The sequence below is a fragment of the Oncorhynchus nerka genome, linkage group LG23, assembly GCF_034236695.1.
Source record: "Oncorhynchus nerka isolate Pitt River linkage group LG23, Oner_Uvic_2.0, whole genome shotgun sequence".
NCBI lineage: Eukaryota > Metazoa > Chordata > Actinopteri > Salmoniformes > Salmonidae > Oncorhynchus > Oncorhynchus nerka.
Window position 1 is genome coordinate 26317191 of NC_088418.1, and position 15590 is coordinate 26332780.

The 15590-nt window shown below is 43.7% G+C and overlaps 1 protein-coding gene across 1 annotated transcript; it reads left to right on the forward strand.

Annotated features, from left to right (window-relative positions):
* The first annotated feature begins 381 nt into the window (after positions 1-381).
* On the forward strand, positions 382-15527 carry cog7 (component of oligomeric golgi complex 7). The gene is made up of 19 exons (XM_029629487.2): positions 382-665; positions 756-978; positions 2051-2199; positions 4233-4349; positions 4801-4969; positions 5094-5176; positions 5292-5414; positions 6484-6682; positions 7210-7337; positions 7684-7838; positions 8326-8442; positions 11062-11127; positions 11318-11504; positions 11818-11958; positions 12047-12130; positions 12370-12484; positions 12881-13024; positions 14690-14877; positions 15235-15527. The coding sequence occupies exons 2-18, from the start codon at positions 816-818 to the stop codon at positions 14854-14856; spliced, it is 2307 nt and encodes a 768-aa protein (XP_029485347.1). The 5' UTR covers positions 382-665; positions 756-815; the 3' UTR covers positions 14857-14877; positions 15235-15527.
* The last annotated feature ends 63 nt before the right edge of the window (positions 15528-15590 follow it).

Genomic DNA, 15590 nt, shown 5'->3' on the forward strand with positions numbered 1-15590 from the left:
GTGTAATTAATACACCCTGGGCTCCATATCCAGCTAAAACAATTGCGTTTATGTAAAATAATATAGCCAATCCAGTAATCTGAAAATTTCAGACGTTAACATCCACTGTATAGGTTTGTATTCACATGTTTTATATAACTTGTCACTAGTTGTTTTGCAAATTGACCATCAGGAGGCAGGATTTGGTTTCAACGAGAGACTTCAAGTGTAACACAACTCGTTTTCCTAATTTAATATACAAATACAATAATTCATCTTGAAAGTTAACCTCATTGATGCTTTAAAATAATTTTATTTTTAATGTTCTCATCTTGACCCATTTTCGAGCATAGATCATTGTAATGGGAACGGAATCATTTATAGTCATTTGTTTCTTGGGGAAGATTATTGAGTGAGCGCAAACAGGATATTGCTGTCATCTGTCAACAAAGCAGAAACTCTAATTTTTTAGATGTTTTAGTCCATTCAAATCAACTCTGGAGGAGGCAATTATTTTGCTCGAACTCTATTTAGTTATTATGGTCATTTCATGCTCATGGGCTGTATATTTTCTGTTCGTTTCTAAACCTGTAATTGGGAAAACTTAAGATTGTTTCAAATTAAGAGAAGCAGCTAGCTAGCCTGTATGGCCAGTCTATGTTCATGTCACATTCAGATGTGAAATGGTAAGTAATTACTTTTAATATAGTTAATATTATTGGTAGCTAAACAAAGCTGTCTTCAATGTTGTCCAACTTGTTTTAATCCCCACCCAGAATTGTGGGTTTTCTTGACATCACTCATCGCTAGCTACCTGAAGTTTGTCGCACGGCAAAATGGACTTTTCCAAATTTCTGGACGATGATTTCGACGTGAAGGACTGGGTGAATGGGGCCTTCAAGATGCAGAAGGATGTGCCTGGGAAGGCAGATGCACACGCGGCAACGCTGGTCATGAAACTGCAGTTGTTCATCCAGGAAGTCAACAATGCAATAGAGGGTAACTAAGCTTTGGGACAACATCGGGAATCTATTGGTTGGACTCCCTGAGTTATGAACGATCTGGTGGGTGGCGACGAAAAATAACCATACCACAATGTAGCCGATTCACCCCCCCCCGAAAAAACGTATTTGTAATCTCTAGGAACTATTTACCAAACAAAGTGAAACGTGTCCCTCGCTATCAAATAAACGTCTGATTCCAACTTTTGTCTGAACCGCACCATATCCCGATGTTGTCCCAAAGCTAAGGTAACTGTGACATACTGTCAATTTTGTGTCTCAAGTCATGCTATTTTATTGCAGCCTGTTCCCCGAAACTACCAAGAAACATAAGTGTTCCAGGTTCAGTTAACTGAACTAGAAGAACCAAGAGTCATAGGCTACAGTAACCCAATAATTGTCCAAGGACCTTTTTATTTTCAGAGGAAGACTGGCTCTGACAGCCAAATATTCAATTTAAACGAGTCAATTCTTAATTGTGATACGGGTTTAGAAACATAAAGCCCTCTAATTTCATGTCACATCAAAATAATTCTACACTTACTGTACACTGTTTTTACTGTACACGGTTTTAACAGACTTCATTGCAGCTGATCATTTACAACACGTTCTGGTGGCTTTCTCCCATTACACACAGGTATTCGGCGCATGCTAGATCGCTAATTACAACAGAACTCTGTCTTCTGTAAACACGCGCCGTAATCTGGAGATGTGCACAAACGTTTTTGACTCATGCCATACGCTGCTGCTACTGTTGGTCTAACCTGTTGCCTAGTTACTTTATTCATAGTTATGTACATATCTGCCTCGATTACCTCGTACCCCTGCACATTGACTCGGTACTGGTACCCTGAGTATAAAGCCAAGCTATTTTTACTCATTGTGTATTGATTATTATTTTCTATTATTTCTCTATTTTCTGTCTCTGCATTGTTGGGAAGGGCCCGTAAGTAAGCATTTCACTGTTAGCCTACACCTGTTGTTTACGAAGCATGATTTGATGTCTCCTGCTTCTCTGACCATTGACCTACACAATGGGAAACATTTGAATTGTATTTCTCCTTGTTCAGAGAGCAGTAACCAGGCCCTGCAGAACATGCCCAGAGTGCTGCGGGACGTGGAGGCCCTGAAGCAGGAAGCGTCATTCCTGAAGGAGCAGATGGTCCTTGTCAAAGAGGACATCAGGAAATTTGAGCAGGACACTGTTCAGTCCATGCAGGTATGGGAGCCATATGCGTTATAAACGCACATCAGACGGATACCTCATCGAAATTGACTTGCGACTAAGCAAACACACACACACACACACCACGCAAATATGCAGCACAGTCAGTCCATGTAGATACGGCGACATACACACAGTCGCATAATACTATATAGTACTATGGTCAGGATATTGTCCTATTCAAATAGGATAACAAGCTCCCAGTGTGGCAAATGCAGTTGAAGTCGGAAGTTTACATACACCTTAGCCAAATACATTTAAACTCAGTTTTTCACAATTCCGGACATTTAATCCCAGAAAAAAATTCCCTGTCTTAGGTCAGTTAAGATCAACACTTTATTTTAAGAATGTAAAATGTCAGAATAATAGTAGAGACAATGATTTATTTCAGCTTTTATTTCTTTCATCACATTTCCAGTGGGTCAGAAGTTTACATGCACTCAATTATCATTTGGTAGCATTGCCTTTAAATTGTTTAAATTGAGTCAAATGTTTTGGGTAGCCTTCCACAAGCTTCCCACAATAAGTTGGGTGAATTTTGGCCCTTTCTCTTGACAGAGCTGGTGTAACTGAGTCAGGTTTGTAGGCCTCCTTGCTCGCACACACTTTTTCAGTTCTGCCCACACTTTTTTTATAGGATTGAGGTCAGGGCTTTGTGATGGCCACTCCAATACCTTGACTTTGTTGTCCTTAAGCCATTTTGCCACAACTTTAGAAGTATGCTTGGGGTCATTGTCCGTTTGGAAGACCCATTTGCGACCAAGCTTTAACTTCCTGACTGATGTCTTGAGATGTTGCTTCAATATATCCACATAATTTTCCTGCCTCGTGATGCCATCTAAGTGCAACAGTCCCCCCTGCAGCAAAGCACCCCAACAACATGATGCTGCCACCCCCCTGCTTCACAGTTGGGATGGTGTTCTTTGGCTTGCAAGCCTCCCCCTTTTTCCTCCAAACATAACGATGGTCATTAAATGCCAAACAGTTCTATTTTTGTATCATCAGACCAGAGGACATTTCTATGTCGATATAGGACTTGTTTTACTGTGGATATAGATACTTTTGTACCTGTTTCCTCCAGCATCCTCACAAGGTCCTTTGCATTTAACATTTACATTTAAGTCATTTAGCAGACGCTCTTATCCAGAGCGACTTACAAATTGGTGCATTCACCTTATGACATCCAGTGGAACAGTAGTGCATCTAAATCTTTTAAGGGGGGTGAGAGGGATTACTTTATCTGTTGGGATTGATTTGCACTTTACGCACCATTCATCTCTAGGACACAGAACGCATCTCCTTCCTAAGCGGTATGATTACATTTAAGTCATTTAGCAGACGCTCTTATCCAGAGCGACTTACAAATTGGTGCGTTCACCTTATGACATCCAGTGGAACAGCCACTTTACAATAGTGCATCTAAATCTTTTAAGGGGGGGGGTGAGAAGGATTACTTTATCCTGATGGCTGCGTGGTCCCATGGTGATTATACTTGCGTACTATTGTTTGTACAAATGAATGTGGTACCTTCAGGCGTTTGTAAATTGCTTCCAAGGATGAACCAGACTTTTCATTTTCTGAGGTCTTGGCTGATTTCTTTTGATTTTCCCATGATGTCAAGCAAAGAGGCACTTAGTTTGAAGGTAGGCCTTGAAATACATCTACAGGTACACCTCCAATTGACTCAAATTATGTCAATTAGCCTATCAGAAGCTTCTAAAGCCATGACATAATTTTCTGGAATTTTCCAAGCTGTTTAAAGACACAATCAACTTAGTGTATGTAAACTTCTGACCCACTGAAATTGTGATACAGTGAAATAATCTGTCTGTAAACAATTGTTGGAAGAATTACTTGTCACGCACAAATAGATGTCCTAACTGACTTGCCAAAACTATAGTTTGTTAACAAGAGATTTGTGGAGTGGTTGAAAAACAAGTTAAGTGTGTGTAAACTTCCGTCTTCCAACTGTATGTGTTGTCAGCTATACAGCACTAAGTCTTTGGCGTGTGGATTCTGTGTTGCAGGTCTTGGTGGAGCTCGATCAGGTCAAGTCTCGGATGCACCTAGCCTCCGATGCACTACAGGAGGCAGACAAATGGAGCACGCTCAGTGCAGACATCGAGGAGACCTTCAAGACACAGGTGGCGTCAAACTACCTCTAAAACCTCTAAAACCCTGCTCCACTCCAGAGATATGTGATATCTCTCTGCACTGATTTAAGGATTCTGTGACTTGATATTTTAGGTGGCACGGGTGACCAAATATAAATAAGAGCGTTGAAGCGTGAGGCTCAACTTCTCTGCTGTTTTGGTGCCCTGGCTACCACGCTGTGAATAGTGTGAAGTGAACCTGTGCACATGCGCAGATACTGTGAGAGAGAGTCTTGCATCTCGCTCATCTCAATATCTGCGATTCTGCATCGTGACAGCGTCATTCTGCTGAGTCGACTTGTAACAAGTGACCAACTCCTCAAAGGCAGAAGACATCCCACGTTAACGGGAACACACAAGCTCTAGTCATTTTCATTTTTGACTTGACCAAACATTGATTTCCATTTAACCGGAACTTTCTGCCACTACCTCGTTCCCCCAGGACATGGCTGTAATCTCTTCTAAATTGACCGCCATGCAGAACAGCCTGGCTATGCTGGTGGACACACCAGACTACTCTGAGAAATGTGTGCACCTGGAGGCTCTGAAGAACAGGCTGGAGGCCTTGGCCAGCCCCCAGATAGTAGCCACCTTCAACTCCATGTCTATAGGTAAGAGACAGTCTGCAAATAACTTATGATTGGGTTGAGATAGAATGCTCAATCTGTATTAGTTTAGACCGGTCTTTCTGAAACCTGATTCTGACTAGGCTTATGGTTTTCTTTTCTTCTGCAGACCAAGCCAAGCTTTTTGTGAAAGTCTTCACAGAGATCGACCGAATGCCACAGCTTCTTGCCTACTACTACAAGTGTCATAAGGTATGTGTTACATTATCACTGATTTTAATTTAGCATAATTGCTTACGTGGTTTATTTTGTAGGTAGGTGTTTTCCAATTGTTGACTTGAATTCTCCTGTGTGTGTGTGTTTCCAGGGTCAGCTGGTGAGTGTGTGGCAGGACCTGTCTCAGAGTGAGCTGAGTCTAAATCAGCAGCTGGCTGAGTTCTACGACACCCTGCTCTCCACCTGGCACTCCCAGCTACAGTGGAGCAGCCAGGTATATACACACACACACACACACACACACACACAGTCTAGTGCTTTTTAAACTTTTTCAGTGGGATCCCATTTCTTTCAGCAGAATTTCTGGCGAAATTCTTCAAATAAATTTAGATTTATACTTTTCTCATCACAATTAAAATAACCAATAAATACTTTGTTTTACTCAATAAAATGTGTATCTTTCTCATTATCTTTCAGAGAAGTTTGTATATTGTCCCGTGCAATGATCTGCAATTCCCAATTCCCACTCGACCCCGACTTTGAGTACCACTGCTCTGTATCATACCATAACACACGCGCTCCATCGTAACATAACACACACAACTAAGTATCCTTCCCACACTGTATCATACCATAACACACACGCTCCATCGTAACATAACACACACAACTAAGTATCCTTCCCACACTGTATCATACCATAACACACGCGCTCCATCGTAACATAACACACACAACTAAGTATCCTTCCCACACTGTATCAGACAGCAACGCATACTCTCGGTTAGGGCTGCCCAAGTAATTCAATTCACATCGAAATTGCAATATTGACATTTGCAGTGTCCATATCTCAAGAGATCCATATCGTATGCAATATTTTAAAACGCCACTCGGCGCGTCTGCTTTCCACAAGCCTTGCCCCATGTCACTCAAAGCAGCGCGGCTCCGCCTCGTCACTGTTCGATCCACTATAAGTTTGCATGCAGTTCCCGTCATGCAGTCCACAGATTGTTCCAAACACAAACGATGCTGCTTTCCACTTTGCTTCTTAATATAAGTATTTATATGATTCCACCTGTTCACCCAAGTGTTTTGATTAAAAAAAAATAAAAAATTGCCCATATCGTGCAGCCCTGCTCTAGGCATCCTTACTCACACTACCATACATTTACACACCATGACTTACACTAATAGACTGTACAATAAAAATATATATCTATTCTTGCTGTAAAAAAAACATGTCCGCAGAGGGTCCACAATCTTCCATCTACAACTTGTCATCTCCAACCTAACCCCATGTCCCCATATGACTGTATATGAATCGATCTACCTTCCACCACCAGGTGTTTAAGAACCCATACGAGGTGGTGACAGTGCTGCTGATCCAGACCCTGGGGGCCATGGTGCCCTCCATCCCTGTGTGTCTGAGCACGGCCATGGAGCGCGCCCCCCAGGAGCAGCGGCTGGACACCCTGCTGGAGCTCCACCACACCGCTGCCACCTTCGGCAGGAGCCTGGCGCAGGCCATGTTGCCTCACCTGGGTCTGTTCGCCTGCTACTGCGTCTATGTATTTATTTATTTATAGGCATATCATTTGCACGTTATTCGACAAGTCTGTCAATGCTGAGGTGTAAAATAGTTGTTGATTTTGCTAAACAGTTTATTTTCATCCGCAGTCCCTTGTTAGTCAGCAGTGAGATTGATGATATAAGGTGAACGCACCAATTTGTAAGTCGCTCTGGATAAGAGCGTCTGCTAAATGACTTAAATGTAAATGTATAAGATTGTAATGATATCAGCCCTGCGTCAAAATACTTGAAAAGTGGCCTTGATTTTGCTTGGAGTTTGCACTTTTGGGACTATTCCATAGGTAACATAATTAGTAGTGAAACTGAAGTATTTGATAGTGACGCTAATGAATTGTTTTGATATATATATAACGCTGAATCCTAACTTACTCAGGTAATTCAAACTTTTCCTTAGGGTTGACATCTGAGTGTTTTTTTTTGGGGGGGGGGGGGGGTTCAGCACTCACAAGGTAGACTTATGTTGTGGTTGTACCTCTCAGGCGAGAACAACCTGCTGAAGGTGAATGAGCTGGTCGGTGCCCTGTACGACCCCTACAAACCCTACCAGCTGCAGTATGGAGACCTGGAGGAGTCCCACCTCCTCATTCAGATCAGCGCCGTGCCCCTGGTGAGGCACATTTACATTTTAGTCATTTAAGAGACTTACAGGAGCAATTAGGGTAAAGTGCCTTGCTCACCTAGTCGGCTCGGGTATTTGAATCGGCGACCTTTTGATTACTGGCCCAATGCTCTTATCTGCTAGGATACCACCGCACACACACAAACACACGCACAAACGAAACCTTATTCAATAGTAATTTCATTTTTTTGGGAAGGTGGGTGGAAAGGACCTTGTGACCATTGACCGTGTACTTCTTGCCTTCTCTCTTCATCGTACTTTTTCTTCTCTCTCCCGTTCCTCTTTCTCTGTCCCTCCCTCTTTCTCTCTCTCCTTATTCCCCTCCTTCTGTCAGGAGCGTGGTGAGGTGATAGACTGTGTAGAGGAGCTGAGTCACTCAGTGGGGAAGCTGTTTGGCCTGGCCGGTGCTGCTGTTGACCGCTGTGTCAAACTGACTGACGGCCTGGCCTTGTGTGGCCTCCTCAAGGCCCTCAAAGCCCTCTTCGCCAAGTAATTATACCCTTAAAAAAATAAAAACATTTTTTGGGAAGTGGAATGTTAACTTTTCAGTGTAAACTTAAACGGCATGTAGAAAAGATAATAGAGCTATACAGTATAATTTCTTTTAAATAACTTCATCTTTGAGAACTAACAATCGCCATTCCAAAAATGTCATTGCATGGGGGCCTCAATTGATTTTGTTATGTTTGAGTCACTCAGATCGCATAAGAACATGGCATAAGCCATGGTAAAATGTGTAGAATTGTAGTAAATTAGCTTTAAAACATAACAGTTTTGTCTCTGCGGCCAAGAGGACACCCACTACTCCCCCCAACCCTAATTATAACACCACTGCTGAAGGAAAATCCTAGGGGAAACACTGACAGTTCATACACATACTACACAGTACATGCCCATTTCAATATTTGTGTGAATATTCTGGTTGACTTTTGTCCATTGCTCTCACATATATGTGTCTCGGCCAATTTTTCTACAGGTATGTGTCAGACTTCTCCACTACTCTGCAGTCAGTCAGGAAGAAGTGCAGGTTGGAGGACATGCCCAGTGCTGCTGTGTTCCAAGAGGATTGGACTGCCTTCCAGAACTCGGTCAGGTGGGTTTTGTGTGAACCCAAATCAAACTCTGCTGGCTCTGATATTTTCCTTTGCACATTGTCATTTTCAGGATGCTTCCAACAACCATGGTTAATTAGATGTTAAGCCCCATATTTAGGGGACTGAGGGGTTTTGGACCGGTTCTGACTGACATTTTGGTGTACAAAGCACTCTGTTAATGTCACAGGGCCCAGTGTCTTATTGTACACTACATGACCAAAAGTAAGTGAACACCTGCTCGTCCAACATCTCATTCCAAAATCATGGGAATTAATATGGATTTGGTGCCCTCTTTGCTGCTATAACAGCCTCCATTCTTCTGGGAGGGCTTTCCACTAGATGTTGGAACATTGCGGCGGGTACTTTCCATTCAGCCACAAGAGCATTAGTGAGGTTGGGCACTGATGCCTGGCTCGCAGTTGGCGTTCCCATTCCATTCAATTCATCCCAAAGGTGTTTGATGGGGTTGAGGTCAGTGCTCTGTGCAGGCCAGTCAAGTTCTTCCTCACCTATCTCGACAAACCATTTTTGTATGGACTTCGCTTTGTGCACGGGGGGCATTGTCATGCTGAAACAGGAAAGGACCTTCCCCAAACTGTTGCCACAAAGTCTAGAATGTCATTGTATGCTGTAGTGTTAAGATTTACCTTCACTGGAGCTAAAGGGCCTAGCCCAAACCATGAAAAACAGGCCCATACCATTATTCCTCCTCCACCAAACTTAACAGTTGGCACTATGCATTCGGGCAAACATGGTTCTCCTGGCATCCTCCAAACCCAGATGTGTCCGTCAGACTGCCAGATGGTGAAGCACAATTCATCACTCCAGAGAATGCGTTTCCACTGCTCCAGAGTCCAATGGCGGCGAGCTTGACACCACTTCATCCGTCGACTTGGCATTGCACAGGGTGATCTTAGGCTTGTGTACGGCTGCTCGTCCATGGAAAGCTCCCGACGAACAGTTCTGGTGCTGACGTTGCTTCTAGAGGCAGTTGGGAACTCTGCAGGGAGTGTTGCAACCAAGAACAGACTATTTTTGCGAGCCGCGCGCTTCAGCACTTGGCGGTCCCTTTCTGTTTTCTGTGAGCTTGTGTGGCCTACCACTTCCCTGTTGGGCTGTTATTGCTCCTAGACGTTTCCATTTCACAATAACAGCACTTACAGTTGACTGGGGCAGCTCTAGCAGGGCAGAAAGTTGACGAACTGACTTGTTGGAAATGTGGCATCCTATGATGGTGCCACGTTAAGTCACTGAGCTCTTCGGTAAGGCCATTCTACTGCCAATGTTTGTCTATGGAGATTGCATGGCTGTGTGCTCGATTTTATACATTTGTCAACAACGGCTGTGACTGAAATGGCCAAATCCACTAATTTGAAGGGGTGTCCACATGCTTTTGTATATATAGTGTGTTAGAAAGCCCCATATTTCTGCTACCACTCTGTCAGCAGAGCTGACTTTAAGTGTCAGGTTTTACACCCCGATTTGCGTAGGGAGTGACGTATCACATTTTGTGCCCTATCTAGACAAAGAATCGATTGAATTTGCCTCTGAGCAACGGTGCCCAGCCTGCCAGATGGCATGTTAAAGGCAGATTGACGTTTATTGTCTCGAATCTTGCTCTGGAGGCAGAATTTAGCTATTTCTGCTATATGGGCCAGATGCAAAGTCACCATTTTTGGTCTTCATTTAAGGTGAGGGTGAGGCATTAGGGTTAGCAGTGTGGTTAAGGTTAGGTCTAAAATCAGATTTTATGACTTTTTGGCTGTGCCAGCTAGTGACCACTCTGCAGAGCTGCCTCCAGGGCAAGGTTCATGACAATAAATGCCATATTAAAGGGGACAATCTAGGGACTCCGTCAATTGTGGTTTCGTCTCGCTGTGATATTCTGAGCCAGATTGGGAGCTCTCGAAATGAATAAATGCTAAATAATTTTGTAGAATTGAAACACGACCACTTTCTCTTGGTCACAGAGGGACGAAATGTCTTAATGCGCAAAGCTGAAGTTGTAACGAGTCTGTACACATTCGAATGGTGTTTCTGCTTCGCTAAGAGGACGCTTGGTAGAACATGCTGTGTCGTCAGTTATATGAAATGGATCCAAACTTGTACTGTCACCTAAATATGATTACATTTATTTTACAGTTCGTTATAAGGTTGAATATTATAGTAAATTGTTTATAATTTGATTGTTACTATATTTAGAAAGTATTTCACTAATTACAAGCCCTATTTCCCCCACTTTTGTTGAATAGGACAAAAGTCTGATATTGTTTAAAAAATATATTTTCGTAATATTTGTACTATATACTTGAGCCTGTGTCCTCAAAAGTCAGTACACCTCAGCAATTGTATACATTTTTTTTTTTACCAGAAAGGTCAGTTCCAGACCTTTTGAGAACTATGCAGCATTACTAGATATTGTTTATGGTAATATCATGAAAAATAATAACTTTTGGGTCTCTTTAGGCAGAAATCTACATTTTTTTTTATTTCCCCCATAACGTTCAACCAGGCCAATGCAGCACAACTCGGCCGGTCATGGCCCGGTAGTATGAAAAGAGTAATTGTACATGAACTGTCTGTTATTTTTGCTCCCCCGTGTATCCTCTTCATTGCAGGATCATTGCCACTTGTGGGGAGTTGCTGAGACAGTGTGGGGCCTATGAGCTGCAGCTGTCAAACAAGTAAGACCAATATCATCGCTCTAGCCGAGTTCCAAATCAACCCCCAGACCCTACTCCCTAGCTACCTGACTCCCCTACTTATATCCCTTCATACTTCCCCTGTTCTCTTGCCCTGACCTATAGGTCCATTTTATTTAAGTATGTTTTATTTCAAAGTGCAGGGGCCTCAACACACTTTATGATCCTATAGGATCCTGGCCACGGCGGGGAAGTACCTGTCTGAGTCGTACAGCCCGAGGAGCCTGGCGGGCATCCAGGAAGCCAGCTCCACAGAGAGGAAGGCAAGCGGCAGGAACCCCTGGCAGGAGTATAACTACCTGCAGAGGGGCAACATGTCAGAGTACAACAGCCTGATGGGGCTGCTCTACTCCCTCAAGGTATGGATGTTCATACGGAGGGGGGATGACTTGGCACTGTTAACTTTCATTTGGGTTTAAGGTTTTTAGCTTGGGTGTGATGTTACAGTAGTTGTCGGTTGTTGGCTAGGATGGGAATGTAGCCTATAAATGGTCAAATGTCCCATTTTGAACTGTTTTCAGAGTGAAAATACAGAGAGTCTTGTGATCTACGACCTATGTCATTTTTGCTTCAATAAAGGCTTGTAAATGCAATTAAGTAAGTGTCACTGTGTTTTCAGGGAGTTAGGTCTGTTGTGAGGTCTGACATGTTCAAGTTTCCGTTGTTTTGTAGGAGAAGGGGACAGGTAACTCCAGTCTTCTGGCTGAGCCCCGAGTGGCTCTGACCCGTCTCAACCAGCAGGCCAACCAGCTGGCCTTCGACTCGGTCTTCCTGCAGATCAAACATCAACTCTGCTTGGTCTCCAAAATGGAGGTGTGTGTGTGTGCAGTCAGTGAATCTAGTTTCTGTATGTACATGTAATGCTTACATATGTTCCGTCTTGTACCACGGCTGTTATCAGAGCCGAGACGCAGGAGGTTTTGGAGAGAGCTATGCTGAAGACCTGCCTACCTTCAGCTTGTCCCCACAGGAGTACATCACCAATGTATGTCTGGCCTAACTATGGGCACAACATCTACAGGTTATATAATTCAAGTCGTAGATTCTAGTGTTATTGTATTATGTAATATAACCTGTCCTTGCAAGCTGTCTTTTGGAAAAATGTTTTAGTGGTGTTTTTTCTGCTGTAAATGTTCACCGTTAGTGTTACTGTAGTACTATGAATGTTCCGGTTCTGTCAGGTTGTGTTGAGGTGGCTTACTGCCTGTGGTTTCTCCTTGAAAGATAGGACAGTACATCATGTCTCTGCCACTCCACTTGGAGCCCTTTGTGACGCAAGAAGACCCGGCGCTGGAGTTGGCCCTGCACGCAGGAAAGCTGCCTTTCCCTCCTGAGCAAGGTGACCCCCCCCCCCTCTTTCATTCGGTCTATCCCTCCATCTGTCTCTACTCTTCCCTCCTTTTAGATGTTTGTCCCTCTTGTCTGGTACCTGTCTCCCTTGTTATTTTGCTCCTCATCTCTTCAGGTTTTCCACCTTTTTCCTCTCTTCCCCAGTCCTCTTCTATCTCCCCATACCTCTCCCCTCTCTTCTCAGTCTTCCCCCCCACTTTACCTATTGCCCTAAACTTCCTGTCTCTTCTTTCTTTCTTTCTTTCTTTCTTTCTTTCTCTCCTTGCACACTCAATCTCTCCTCCAGTCTCCCTCTCGTTTTGTCCTAATTTCAATAGCTGCCCTTGCCATTTTCTGTGTGTGACTGGCCATGCCTCATGTTGTTTGTCTGTTGTTTCAACCTCAGGTGATGACCTTCCGGAGCTGGACAACACAGCAGACTACTGGCTGGGCTCCATCGCCAGGGCGACCATGCAAACGTACTGTGACGCCATCCTGCTCATCCCAGAGCTCACGGCCCACTCCACCAAACAGCTGGCCACCGACATCGGTACTGTACCTCTTGTCAATGACCCCCAAAATATTAGGGATGTAACGATTCACCGATAAGCATTGGTCCCAGGTTCAAATGTTGAAGATACGAGTGCGTCGCTCTGCGGGAGCCCAAACCGCTCCGACGTTCAAATGTTACAAATTGCCGGTTCAGTAATGTTGTTTTTTTTATCGTATTGTTTTATTCCGAAAATACCTCATCTGTTGTGACTGACTTGATGTGTCCTCTCCTTCAGTTCAGTAGCCTGTCGAACTTTTGTGACTAACTGCATATGACTGTCAAATAGCAACTGTGCGCCCAGCTGGGAGATACAGCTGCTGGTGCCAACGAGAGGTCGGCCTCTCCCTGTTCTAATAGGATATTTGTACATCTGTGCGGCACTTTCAGCTTTCAGACGCCTGTAAAATGGCTCTCTCAATGTCAAATTATAGGCTTTATTAGTTGTGACAACCAATGTAATTTGCTGGCTCATTGTTACCAAATGTGCTGTAGAAAATTGTGTTTTACCGGAGTTGTGTAGCCTGCCAGAGTGGATGCAACTCACATCCAACTGCTGATTTAATGTTTTCAATCATTCAGATTTTATTTAGATTGTTCAGGTTCACCATAAGAAATAGTTTTGGTAGTTTTGCTTTGAACAGTCAATGTTTTTGGTAATTTTTACATAAATAGGGTTATTTTGTAAAGGACAGCAATTATTTTTGCGAGCTGTGCAAGGTTGCATTCAATGGTCCCCTCCTGTACTCCCTGTTCACCCACGACTGCATGGCCAGGCACGACTCTAACACCGTCATTAAGTTTGCAGACAACACAACAGTGGTAGGCCTGATCACCGACAATGACGAGACAGCCTATAGGGAGGAGGTCAGAGACCTGGCCGGGTGGTGCCAGAATAACAACCTATCGCTCAACGTAACCAAGACTAAGGAGATGATTTTGGACAACAGAAAAAGGAGGACCGAGCAGACTCTGTCGCAGACGGCCGCGACCGGGCCGCACAATTGGGCCAGCATCGTCCGGGTTAGGGGAGGGTTTGGCCGGCAGGGATGTCCTTGTCCCTAGCAACTTCTGTGGGGGTCTGGGCGCAGTGCACGCTGACACAGTCGCCAGGTGTACGGTGTTTCCTCTGACACATTGGTGTGGCTGGCTTCCGGGTTAAGTGGGCATTGTGTCAAGAAGCAGTGGGTACAGGAACAATGGTGGACATCTTGAAGCAAGTGGGGACAGCAGACTGGGATAGGGGGATATTGAATATGTCCGTAAACACTCCAGCCAGCTGGTTTGCGGATGTTCTGAGGACATGGCTAGGGATGCCACCTGCAGCCTTGCGAGGGTTAACACGTTATTCACATTGGCCAGGGACAACGATACAGTCCTTGGGAGCGGGCCGTGTCGGTGGCACTGTGTTATCCTCAAAGAGGGCGAAGAATGTGTTTTTAGCTTGTCCCGGGAGCAAAACATCTGTGTCTGCGAAGTGGCTGGTTTTTCCCTTTGTAATCCGTGTTTGTATGTAGACCCTGCCACATACTATATTATTACCTATTATTGACTATATTATGACCTATTATTGACTATATTATGACCTATTATTGACTATACTATGTTTTCAGTGTGTTAGTGCCACACAGTGTTTGTTGATCTTCAACATCTGTCTCCTAACAGACTATCTGAGCAACGTTATGGACGCTTTGGGCCTGCAGCCCTCCAGGACCCTTCAGCAGATAGTGACCCTGCTGAGGGCCAAGCCAGAGGAGTACAGACAGACGGCCAAACTGCTGCCCCGCAGACTGGTGTCCACCATCGCTGCCCTGAGAGGGCTGGACCACTGACCACGGTCACACTCTAAACCGGTAACGGACTATGGACAAAAAAAGCTATTTTGCTAACTCTGGCACATTGACATTTAAATGTTGATGAATGTACACTGTCTCTGTCACACAAGTCCAACGTTAAAAGTATAGGGCCCAGTTTTTTTTTCTTTTCTCGTCCCAACACAAATACATTGTCTTTCACCTCCTGTGTTGGTCAGCCTGATCTCAAATGTGTTTACACTTGACCCAAAAACAGATCCAGTGTTAGAATGTAGAGAGAAAAATATCAAATTACACATATTTTTTTTATACGCGTTGTAAATATGGAAGTATGTCAAGTAAAAAATGATGATCCTACTCAAATCGCTTGTTCCACACTGTTTTTCTTCTCTATAGATTTGATCGCTACAATCTGGAGTCTGGACCCCTGGTATGACGGAGAACTGAGAAGTATCCATTTGGGGATATTCCCATCATGCAACATCTTCAACTCAAATATTGTAACTGCTTTGGCATCATACTATTGGCAATTCTGTTAGTAAAAAGAAGAAGATTGTTTTCTATTATGTTACATTTTTGTTCATTTACACTTATATTGGGGTAAATCTGGGTAGAATTGGTTTTGCTTATTCGTAATGTACTGGAATCTGTCCACTAATTAAATAAACATGTGGCCTTGTTGTCTTCAAGTCTTTGATAATGAAATTAATTGAAGATTCAAGTGCAATGTCTGATTAACTGAGGATGCTGTT

Bases quoted from the DNA above. Each gene is read 5' to 3' on its own strand.
- cog7 (XM_029629487.2), top strand. From the start codon at position 816: ATGGACTTTTCCAAATTTCTGGACGATGATTTCGACGTGAAGGACTGG. The intron at 979-2,050 runs GTAACTAAGCTT...CTCCTTGTTCAG, and splicing joins AGTCAACAATGCAATAGAGG to AGAGCAGTAACCAGGCCCTG. The intron at 12,131-12,369 runs GTATGTCTGGCC...TCTCCTTGAAAG, and splicing joins CACAGGAGTACATCACCAAT to ATAGGACAGTACATCATGTC.